The sequence below is a fragment of the Mizuhopecten yessoensis genome, unplaced genomic scaffold (genome assembly GCF_002113885.1).
Source record: "Mizuhopecten yessoensis strain PY_sf001 unplaced genomic scaffold, ASM211388v2 scaffold4443, whole genome shotgun sequence".
Lineage (NCBI taxonomy): Eukaryota > Metazoa > Mollusca > Bivalvia > Pectinida > Pectinidae > Mizuhopecten > Mizuhopecten yessoensis.
This window is the reverse complement of record NW_018405549.1, coordinates 108,762-121,534: the sequence shown is the minus strand read 5'-3', so window position 1 is coordinate 121,534 and position 12,773 is coordinate 108,762. Positions and strand designations below refer to the sequence as shown.

At 37.7% G+C, this 12,773-nt stretch overlaps 1 protein-coding gene across 2 annotated transcripts in view; it reads right to left on the bottom strand.

The window, feature by feature from the left end:
- Positions 1 to 4,333: 4,333 nt before the first annotated feature.
- The window catches only part of LOC110449048, a 25,598-nt gene continuing 17,158 nt past the window's right edge, over positions 4,334 to 12,773 (bottom strand). Inside the window, exons 1-5 of one of the 2 annotated variants that reach the window (XM_021495621.1) lie at positions 9,696 to 9,816; positions 7,451 to 7,547; positions 6,985 to 7,276; positions 5,512 to 5,696; positions 4,335 to 4,846 (exon numbers count right to left, since the gene is read on the bottom strand). In XM_021495621.1, coding sequence (XP_021351296.1) covers positions 4,779 to 4,846; positions 5,512 to 5,696; positions 6,985 to 7,276; positions 7,451 to 7,535 — 630 coding nt within the window. In that variant the 5' untranslated portion in view covers positions 7,536 to 7,547; positions 9,696 to 9,816 and the 3' untranslated portion in view covers positions 4,335 to 4,778. Of the gene's footprint in view, positions 4,847 to 5,511; positions 5,697 to 6,984; positions 7,277 to 7,450; positions 7,548 to 9,695; positions 9,817 to 12,773 lie in introns of those variants that run through there. The other variant, XM_021495620.1, reaches the window with a different exon arrangement.

The window sequence follows — 12,773 nt, the reverse complement described above, 5'->3', positions numbered from 1 at the left end:
CCGTATCTCCATAACAACAAAAGGAAATCAGTAAACTCGACCGAATGAACTTATGAATGGCACGTTAAAAAATAACACACCGCAATAAGGGACATTATCATGTTTATTTGATAAGAAAATAGCGTCATAAGAAAATAATAAACGTAATCTTGACAATATTACATCAATAATTAATTTGACAGGTGCGCGTCTAAGTCATGTAAACGCTTAAATGTACGGGGAGTAACTCGTCCTCGGACCAAATAGACATTACGCCATACCAGGGACGTATACCATAATTGTGACAGACTTCCAGGGATATCATTTACATAATCAATGTGTTACGATTTAATTCGTCTCGATGTGTACTCATATATATGTTTCGTATAAAGAACAAAAGACATACATCATAAACATCATTTTTTTTTTCAAAATCACTGACAAATTTAAAATTTCTTTTAATTTTATTTTTTTGTGTGTTATTTTTTCTAGTAATGACATGTTAAAAGGTGTTAAGATGAAAAAGAAAATTGATACCTTGATCGTACCTGTGACAACAAAAACAAATAAAAATTTGGAAAAAGGAATTAAAACGATTTTTTTATTCTGAATTAATTGAAAGAAATATTCTTTAAAAACATGCAAAGCATGAAAACTGAAAATATCAATATAAAGTTTTTAAGATTTCCGATTTAATTTTTATAAAACTGAAAATATAAGCTGTGGTTTTGTTTTTTTTCTCTTTCTGAACACGTTAGCTGTCAAGCCTCCCTCATTAGAAGGAAGACTCCCTAGCTCTTTTTGACCAATATTTACCAATCTCTCTCGAAACTCCCTCATCGCAGTTCAAAGTCACACTAACTCAAAATCTACATCCTGTGGTCATATGACCTCATAGTTACAGCAGGGTGTGGGTAAGGTCATAACAGGTGTGTCTGAATGAAATGAATGTTTTTGATGCATAAAAAGGGAAGACAAATTGAGCAAAACAGTTTCATTTGCGTTTAACACTTTCTCCTTCATTTGAAATGTGGAATGAGGTAGATCTCCCCCTATTTGAGGTTTCAGAGGTCGACGCCTATGGAACAAATTTGTTTAGGTTTCCAGTATAAAATGTCGATTTCCGAAATAATTGTTTGCCTGTATCTTAAATGTTGTATTTGGACATGGTGTCTTGTTTAAATTTAAATTAGGGGTCGATGTGGTATGCACGATTTTTTATGACAAATCCGGAGAAAAATACCTACGCAAATACTTCATTATCCAAAGAGAAACAAAGACATTGTTTTCTGTGTTTGTCGAGTGAGTGCAGCAAAAACCTCACAAAGACACATTTACATTTTAGCAAAATCAATTATTGCGTATCCCTACCCCACGCTCCAAAAATCGTACAAATGCCGGGGGAAAGTTCTGAAGTCCGTTTTGACACCAGACATTAATCTGTCAAATGTCTTCAGTCTGGTGTCAGGGCCAGAGGAAACTCGTGCAAGTCGGAAGGTCTCGAGGAGGCGGGAATCGTGAGTCAAGACGGCGCGGGATACGGGAGTCTGACTAAAAAACAAATACACGAAGAACTGTTGACCAGATCGTACCGGATTATAACTATTGGCTAGCCAAGATGATCAAGAATCGGCGTAGAACATCAAATAGAAAAAAAATCACCAATTTACACAGGGATGGAATTCTAATTCGAAGTAGAAAACAAGAAGACAACAAGTAAGTAATTAACTGAAGGGATCATAAGAAATCCCTCACGGAAAGGAAGGCTCATAAAGGGTATAGCGCTTCCTGCACAACACATAGAGCTTTTATGATAGCTTCCGTCAAATACAGGAAAATCACTAATGATCCTATCAACACTAGTGAGCATATGTCTTAAATAAGTGACGATAGGCGATGAAATGTCAGGAGTGAAAACCAGATCATGACGACGAACGTGATTGTAAGTCAACATAGATACTCTTGTAATTACATACAAATGTATTTTGTTTATTACGTCCTCACGATGATCACGAAATCTCTGGAGCGAGACATAGATTCCTCGAAGAAAAAAAATTCCAATCCTGGTTTAAGATCAGTAAAAGACAGGTAAATGTTGACCCACTCCAAATATCCTGGATTCTAGTCTACTCTCTCAATGGGATAACTAGGACTACACAATAGTTATAAATATCAGTTGAAAATGGTTAGTTTTGAGTTATAAGTCTTGATGATATTCAAATAAATAATCAGACATCTACCGAAAAAGAAAGCAAGTTATCTCCCTTTACAAAGTGAAATTCTCATAGCTATTTTCAGAAAAGACCCAAATAAGGTATGCATCATAAAATATTTCACGAATATTCAATAAAAAGGGGATTGTCTGCGTTTTACTTGTATCTAATCCTATCCAATCTTGTTGCGGTATACTTCCTCGTGGACAAAGCATTAATTAAGTACCTAACACAGAGATGCTGTCTTTCCTGCCCTGCTTTTTTTCAGGTTCAAATTGGATTTTATTTCCTCAGCATCTTTTGGAAGGTGTACCAGGGTTGGGGTGCCCCGCCCTTCCTACCATATTCACAATGCTCAGAAAACGCAGGATACGCTGGCTAAGTCGGCTAAACCATGTCCGTCGGATGCAGGATGGACGCATACTAAAAGACATCGTCTAAAGTGCTCTCCCCCTCCGGAAAAATGACGATTGTCCAACATAAGATCCTCTATATCAATGCCTGCATGAACACCATAAAAGTGCTGGACAATTCTTGAAATTCCAGGAGTTACGCTCACTTACATTCTCGATTTACACGGATATCATAGAAAAAGTAAAAGGAGAATAAGACCAAGTGTTTCGGAAGGATCAGCGTTTCCTGATTCATTCGACGACAACAGCGGTGTAAATCTAGGTCAAATTTAAGTCAAGTTTTGACAGTAAGAACCGGGGTATTTGCAACGAAACAACAAGGTAGATTAATGAGCATTATCAAAAATATTAATCGTCATATTGTAAAAGGAAATAGAAAATATTCCAAAGAAAGCCACGATGGCGACCAGAAAACGTCCCCAGATATTTCATAAATTTCAATATCTTGAAACCTTGGGTTGTAAGTTTGTCCGTTAACTGCAGTTTAAATCTATAACAGAAATCGTGATTCTTAGAGCAATCCGTTGATTACCTTAACTGCAATATGTAAACACCGTAGGTTGTTGAAACAGGGATGTTGCTATCAAGAAAGAGAAAATGCTCCGTCGCTGAATGGAAACTTTTGCGCTTATCGGACAGTTTAGTAGTGAACCCGTCCCTGTTGTATGTAATGATCGTTATAAGCGGCTCATGTAGAAAAGTCTGCAATATCCTTGAATTCAAGTTTATGGGGATATATACGATCTACGTGGTCAACAAATGTCTAGTTATCTAAACAAACAAAAATCGTTTATATATCTGACAGTGAAAAATTACTTTGTAATGTTTTTGTTATTGTTCCGGATAGTCTCACTAATAAATTCAGCCTCCTACAAAAAAAGTGTCGATCAGGAGAGGGGCACAAGTTGTCCCGATGTAAACACCAACAGTTTACTGGAATATCAAGGTACCATCAAACTGGACAAAGATGTTGTTAATCAGGAACTCAATCATTCTCACGAGATCATTCGTAGTATATCTCCTCTTAGTCTTTTTCGTGTTCTTCACAAAACGTTTTTCAAAAACGTTCACAGCCATATATTTGTATCACTGATCGCCTTTCTTTGGAATGGAAGCGCCCATACAAAGAGAACACAGGCTTACCTTCGTTTCGCTTGCTGAAGTAACACAGATGATGCAGATAATGTCAAGTTTAGTAGTCGAAACCTATTTGAAAGTCTGATGAACTAGTTTTCTATTTAGTCACACTTGAGCTACTGAGTTTGCACATTTCGTTATATATTTAAGCATTAATAGTTTAATTCAAATTTCTGAAAAGAATGTAAAAGGTTTTCAGAAATAATTGAAGCATATTTTTCCTTTTGGTACCTTTACCACATGCGCCACCCGTTATGATATCTTCTACATGTTCGTCCAATAAGTATTGCTTATTAAACATGATCGGTTGAAGACAAAATGAAAACGTTATCTATACACAGGGGAGACTTTTTTTCTCTAGTTTTCACTCCCCTACCCCCGACAAAATACCAAACCAAACCCCGGCGTGGTTTCCAGTACCATATACACATAACTTTGGAGACATGATGTTGGTAATACAATATTTTATTTTCTTCATGACATGAAATTATCATTTTATTCACTAATTTTATTATTTTTACTTAAATTTGTGTATCGCGACGCTTCAAAACAACAACATGCCATTTTAAACATTGATTCAACTAAACATTGTAAAACAATATTGATTAAACAAAAACCGGATAACCAGAAAAAAAATAAAAACTTAACAAATATCAGACATATCAATAAAAACTCATAAACATGCTTTCGACAGGTCAATGGCTTATAAGTCATGTTAGATATTAACACAACATGATGTCATTTTCGATGATGTAAATAGAGAAGATCAATTATTTGAAATAATTTCAAATAAGATACAATTGGATTTGGTTTGTTTGTGTTTTACTACCTACTAATAGCTATGGTCATTAAAGGACGTGTCAGGTTTTGGTGGTGAAGGAAAGCCGGAATTCCCGGAGGAAAACCACCGATCTACGGCCAGTACCTGGCGACTGCCCTGCGACCCAGTGGTGGAGGGATAGTGGTAGCAGAATGTCAGACGCCTTAACCACTTGGCCACCGCGGCCCCTCAAAAAAGTGTATACAGATCTCATAACTATGTACTTAAAAGGACCGCCAGTAGCACGCCTCCGATATGCGTCACCGTTCCAGCTGAGTTATGCTCTGTGGAATAGAAGATAATTTATGTTAATCAGAGATAAGTAAAAAGTGGACATTGATATATTTTGGCGGTAAGCGAGGTGGCAATACGACGAGGATCATTATATCGAAGTTTTACTATAAAAGAAGTTGATCTTCGCCTTAAACAATTCATATGAAATTCACATGACGATGGAAAAGGGTATATTAAAGTTATTTTATTGTAATAAGGGACGGATTTAATGAAGCCCTTGAACGACTTCTTCTAAAGAACTAAGAGGCTTAGGGTCATTACATGTATATTTGGCATGTGGAATGCTGGGATCGAGGACTATACAAAAACGGCCATGGCTCACTTATTAGATCGCATGCGAAATATAAGTCAAAATATTCCAACAAAACCAAAACTTTGAAAAAATAGACTACAGTAGAACTACTGCTTGAAACGGTTTTCAATTAACATGCAAAACTGCAGGTGCCATCTCTGAAATTTGGTACAGTCTTTGGTCCCTGCTATTATCTTTAGTTTCAACGACATTACCTATGGGTCAGTTCATTAAATATTTACCATAAAATGTTGAATGAATGTTCATTTGTTATTATTCCATAGCTTTTCTAAAAGTTATTATTATTCCCTACCAAATGTACCAACTAGATCTCAGGTTTAAGATGGGCGACAGATATATTACCTGCTATTTGTTGGTGACCTTGTGTCATGTGGGCGTTAGCACACACACTGCCTTGAATATCAGGACGCGTATCCCCTGTGCCCTCGTAATTGTATTCTGTCACAACGACACATTTGAACCTCCGGCCATAGTCCTCCTCACTAACAGATGTAACCTCCAGCACCGCCTCTAGCACGTGACCTGCTCTGTAAGAACACCAATCCATATTATTATATCTCATCTATATAGCATCGTCTCTGATTGGATTACATTGATGGGGATATTACATTTTTACCTCACACCTCTCGAGTTTTCAATGTGTTATATTCCTTATTGGGAGCTTCTCAAGAAAATCAGCAGCTTGTAACACATCGGAATGCCGAATGCCCGAAGCAGACGAAACCAATGTCGTGGCCATCTCTTCTTTTGTAATGTACAACATGCTAAGGTACAGCAAAACCTTGTTATATTGCCACCATTTGTTTAAAGAAATGTTGGCATCATAATGTTGTCCATCTATGGTCGTGTGAGTGAAAGTGTGTGTTCACTTCAATACCAAAACTTGAAGCACTGATCACTGATTTTAAATCTAATGTGTTAAACATCAAATGTAATATGTTTCAATTTCAATTTTCACCACCTGTAAATATGTTATAAGTTAAACTTTATCTTATTCAAATTAGTATTGTAGTTAAGGTGTCCAATCCCTGTGTAATTATATGTATGTAATTAACATATTTGAATATTGAATAAATGCTGTTTAAACTAAAGGAGTTTGGCAATATATTGAGAAAACGTATAAAGGAATTCTTTAGAAAAACCTAAGTATGGGACCTTGAAATATGTTGGCGGTAAGCGATATATCAGATAAAATGACTGGCATTATATTGAGGTTTTATTGTACATGTGTTTCTATTGATATTTGTTATCTTACACCATATTTCGCCAATAGGCGAGCTATGCTGTTCTCCAACAGCTTTTGTTCATGAATACGGTTACCTCGCCGTAACTCGCTTCGGATATAACTGTGGGAAAATTACCATTTCTCTTGTCAAGTTGATTAGAACGACATTATACTGATCGACTGATAGAAGGTCCAGTGCTCGCTTAATTACTTGTTTCGGTTAAAAATTAAATAAAAAATCTATTATTTAAATAATATAGAAAAAACTGAAGAGCCATAAAGCCGAATGCTGTTTTCAATGTTTACATTCGACTTTTTTAATTGTTTACATGATTTAAGTGAGTAACAAGAAAGCTGGTTTGAACACAGAATACGGGCCCTGGACTAGACTCATCGCTTTTTCGCTCTCAGAACCGATGGTATATTGGGTTTTCTTTCATCTTTGTTATTTTTTTCATAAAATTTCCGGAATGTATGGATTTATTTATTTCAGAAATGACTTTTTAGTCATGCTTCCAGTGCACTGTTACTGTTTTTGTGGTTCAGGGAAACCAATTGTAACATAAGACAACACTGTATAGGTAACTTACCCTGCTAGCTTGTGTGTCTTTGAGCTGTATCTTTGTTCTGTCTCCAAAGAATACCATTGGTAATGACTTGCTGTTGTTGTAGAGCCCGTCTCAGTTTCTATCCTGGCGTCCGTACGGTAATTGTTCTTAGGAGCAAAATAGCCTGCCCATATTAGGCCTACTATGAGGTGTTCAGCACAATGAAAGTCTACACGGCAGGAAAGTGTAGCGACGGTACCATTATTCGAACACGTGATCAATGGCTCATCTGATTGGTCCAACGTCAGAACGGTCGGTTGCTGTGGCCGACATTCTGTAAAAGAAATCACGTTAAGTCGAATTGTTATGAGAATGTTATTCATAAAGTACTTGATCGGTATTATTTTATTTGTACATCTTATTTATCAATGTACGTTATATAAAAACAAAATTGTATTTACAAGTAATTCAAATATAATTCCGAAACGCGCATACGTTGACAGTGTACCTTGTCTGATGACTTCTAAACCACTTGACTCCCAGAATGTCAGCGCGCACCAAACGGCCATAAGGGAAGTGGTAAAACGAACCATATCTTGCACGTACTGAAACAGGAGGACATTGACAAACGTTGAAAGTATCTTCTGACTAAAACTTGCATTCATTTGTATTCAAGTCAAAATATAATATAAATAATTGGAAACAAATATATTTACGAAAAATAACCGACTGTCAAAAAAACTCCCTCGGATTCGAAGTAGATGGACAAGGAGAAAATAAGGTGATATTTACTTGGTCATTCTTGAAAAAGTAAAAGAAGACTGAGATCAGGGGTTCCGAAAGTGTCAACGTTTTCGACATGCACCATGTAATTCATTGACCATGTCGCTAAAGAAATATAGTATTTCTAATAGAAATCATAATGGAGACCATATCAACCTGAATCTCTCAAAACACTGTGTTGACAGTTCATCTGTCACCATTACACATCTATCACAGAAAGTATGATACTCAGCAGGCCGACACAACTGTGACATGCAAATACTGTAGGTCGGGAAGGTAGAGATGTTATTACCAAGAAAAGGAAAGTTCACGATAGGAAAATCGTAATCATCCGCTTATTGTACATATTAGCAGTAAGCCGTCACCGTTGGTCATATGTAGCAAGTAAAGATCAAGGTAAGCAGCGGATGTAGAAAAGTCTGTAGTGTGCTTCACTTCAATGTCTAGGATAAATATTTGAAAGTGAAATAAAGGTTTGTTTCAAGTCTTGATACGCTTTTTGATAAAGTTACCTTCAAACGAAAACAAAATTATTCAGTTATTTTTTATATAATGGTCCTGATAGATTTAATTCACCGAAAAAAATCAAATACATCATGCTCTCGTTTTGCCCATTGTCTGACGCAATCTTTTAAAGAATCCACCTGTATCTTGAAATTCACATTTCAGTAGTTTATATAGCTAAGAGAAATATCGATACTTCGGACATTTCATGAAAACTCTCGTAGATGTACATAAACGATAAGGCTTAGATCGCCAGTTACTTTGTGTCCATATCTGTATAGAGAGTTAAAAGAGAAGAACTTGCTGAAGGATTACTCCTAATGTTGAAGATAATCGACCGTTGTAGCATTTTCTGGTACACCTGAAAAGCTTGGAACCAACGGGTTTATAATAGCTTTAAGAAATGACTGAGATCCGTTGTTATCTCAATTATGGTGACATGTTAGCTTCTATGGACTTGAGGCGTAGGATATTACTGATATAAAAGGCACTCAGTTCGTTGGTAGCAAATTCTACATTCATAAAAAACACCGAGCTACCGGAGTGTCGTAAGTATTCGTTGCAACAGACCAAAGCAAGTTTTAATAGCGCCACATCATCAATAATTTTGTGATATATCCAAGGTAGTTTTGAAAGGTCACGTTGAACAGTTTTAGTTTAGTCCTCCAGCAATGTTCGTAACATAGAGATACAGAGAAGAAATGAATACAATACAGTTCTATCATGGTGGACCCTTATCTGAACGGACAGTACATCCATACGGGGCTGTAGTGCGAAGAAGTCTGCGTGCTCATGCATACATTTCCTATGATCCCCTAGAACTCTGATTCATTCATCTTGATTTACAGAAATCTTTTGTCGGTAGAGTAGTTTGGTGCTTATTGATGATGGATCAAAAGTATTGCTTTCCAATGTGAAATGTTTTCCCCTAATGCATAGGATTATAATATATCTGTTGATTAAATGTTCAATATAGAACGCATACTCTGTGCATGTTTAAAATGTGAATTCAATGAATATATGCTCAATGATTTATACAAAACATAGGTTATATATTTACTTAAAAATGTAAAAACATGTATATGCTCAAACAGCATATGTACAACAGTATACATGTGTTCGAGGATTTATATAGAATATACTTTACGTATCCTAAACAACATACATTTAATGTATAGAACCAAAGAATATAGAAAATATACATACTATATATGGTCAAATCATATTATATGTTTATGGCCAAAATTAATCATATGTTAGGTCGATTATATACATTATATATTTGGTCAATTTATGTTCTATTCATGTTCAAAATATAATACAAGTATGTTCAATATACATTTGATTTAATTAGAAACAGTCGATACAAAATACACACATATATATATAGTCAATTTATGGTATGTGTATGCTCAATATTTATATATGTACGGTCGACCACAAAAAACAAAATGTTTAGTACTTACTGTGAATGTTATTTCAAGTTGTCGAGTTTGCAGTATATGTTCGACCTATTTATACTATCCTTCGCCTCCAATTCATAGATAGGGATGCACACGATGACGCACCAATGATTAACACACAATCCCACGTATGTACCGGAAGGGGAATGACGTAGTAATCCGCTTACTATATATATACTGAACATGAGTATACACATGTAATGGTAATTTACGATATATAATTATCTAATGATAGTTCTATTGTCGTGTATATAAACGTTAATACGGCGATGTAATAACTTTATTATATACAGCAATATGTATAATGTTATTTTAGTTTGGTAGTGCAGTAAGCTGTCCCTTGCGGTATGTGTTGTGTGGTCCTGCTAAGACAAAATCAAAATTTATCTGCTGTATCATACCGACTTTGTATTTGACTCAGATGCCATAAGTTACTATGGCCACTTATGTCCTATCCGTTGCTGATTCAGATTTTTAAGTTTGTATAAATGTTAAAGTATGTTTTTTTCAGAATGCATGCATTCGCATTCATATTCTTATTCCCCGCCTTTTCCGTCACTTTCATCTTGGATCATTCCTTCTTTATCCTCCTCCCTGCCGTTCGGTCGTTTATGGCAAACTAGACTTACGCATTTTTCAAGAAGTAGTCCAGTTGGACTTAAGAAAAGTTTTTGTATTATCCGTAAAATATGTAATATCGATATTTGTGATATTTTTTCTTAGTATGTTGAATTGCAATCATATTTGTAAAGTTAACAATGATTTTACCCGCGCTCATTTTCCGTCTGTACCTTTGTATAAATATCTTATGTGTTTGTAGAGCTGTAGCGCTGTGTTGTATTTGAAACTCTTTTGTGAAATGAATAAACGTAATGATTTTAACAAGTTGTTTTAGTTCAATCGTTTCTGGCCCCGAAGAGCCTGTGACATACAGTGCCTTAATTTGCAGTGTTGTTTTAATGTTATTTTACTGCTAATCGTCAGCAATTCTCTTTTTACTCTCTTAAAGAATGACAATGAATTAGAGCGATAAAAGTTTTACTGAAAGTACATCCACCGTGAATTATAAAAGCAATACTGTATTGATTTCTGATTTTGGAAATATTCAGAGTCAATTATTTATTTGACTGAGGAAAAAATATTGTTTTAAAACCCCGAAAAGAAAACCAATCTTGTGTAAAACAATAATGAATACACATGGGATGACAATGGGTCTCACATTTCCCCCTGGGGAGGGGGTAAACTTTACTATAGTTTATATAGGGAAATCACATTTTGGACCAACATTTGTTTAGTTTCCATTGGAAGTAATTCAATTTAGATTTCACGTTAAGTTATGTTTAAACATGTTTTATTACTGCAGCATCTCATATACCGGATTAATCACAAGTCATTACAGCGTGTGACCCAATTGTTTCATCATACATCTGAATACGCTATACGGCTTGTCGGAGGACCAAGGAACGTATACACTATACGGCTTGGCGGGGGACCAAGGAACGTATACACTATACGGCNAACCAATGAACGTATACACTATACGGCTTGGCGGGGGACCAAGCAACGTATACACTATACGGCTTGTCGGGGGACCAAGGAACGTATACACTATACGGCTTGTCGGGGGACCAAGGAACGTATACACTATACGGCTTGTCGGGGGACCAAGGAACGTATACACTATACGGCTTGTCGGGGGACCAAGGAACGTATACACTATACGGCTTGTCGGGGGACCAAGGAACGTATACACTATACGGCTTGTCGGGGGACCAAGGAACGTATACACTATACGGCTTGTCGGGGGACCAAGGAACGTATACACTATACGGCTTGTCGGGGGACCAATGAACGTATACACTATACGGCTTGTCGGGGGACCAAGGAACGTATACACTATACGGCTTGTCGGGGGACCAAGGAACGTATACACTATACGGCTTGTCGGGGGACCAAGGAACGTATACACTATACGGCTTGTCGGGGGACCAAGGAACGTATACACTATACGGCTTGTCGGGGGACCAAGGAACGTATACACTATACGGCTTGTCGGGGGACCAAGGAACGTATACACTATACGGCTTGTCGGGGGACCAAGGAACGTATACACTATACGGCTTGTCGGGGGACCAAGGAACGTATACACTATACGGCTTGTCGGGGGACCAAGGAACGTATACACTATACGGCTTGTCGGGGGACCAAGGAACGTATACACTATACGGCTTGTCGGGGGACCAAGGAACGTATACACTATACGGCTTGTCGGGGGACCAAGGAACGTATACACTATACGGCTTGTCGGGGGACCAAGGAACGTATACACTATACGGCTTGTCGGGGGACCAAGGAACGTATACACTATACGGCTTGTCGGGGGACCAAGGAACGTATACACTATACGGCTTGTCGGGGGACCAAGGAACGTATACACTATACGGCTTGTCGGGGGACCAAGGAACGTATACACTATACGGCTTGTCGGGGGACCAAGGAACGTATACACTATACGGCTTGTCGGGGGACCAAGGAACGTATACACTATACGGCTTGTCGGGGGACCAAGGAACGTATACACTATACGGCTTGTCGGGGGACCAAGGAACGTATACACTATACGGCTTGTCGGGGGACCAAGGAACGTATACACTATACGGCTTGTCGGGGGACCAAGGAACGTATACACTATACGGCTTGTCGGGGGACCAAGGAACGTATACACTATACGGCTTGTCGGGGGACCAAGGAACGTATACACTATACGGCTTGTCGGGGGACCAAGGAACGTATACACTATACGGTTTGTCGGGGGACCAAGGAACGTATACACTATACGGTTTGTCGGGGGACCAAGGAACGTATACACTATACGGCTTGTCGGGGGACCAAGGAACGTATACACTATACGGCTTGGCGGGGGACCAAGGAACGTATACACTATACGGCTTGTCGGGGGACAAAGGAACGTATACACTATACTTCTTGTCGGGGGACCAAGGGGGAACAAGGAACGTTTACACTATACGGCTTGTCGGGGGACAAAGGAACGTATACACTATACGGCTTGGCGGGGGACCA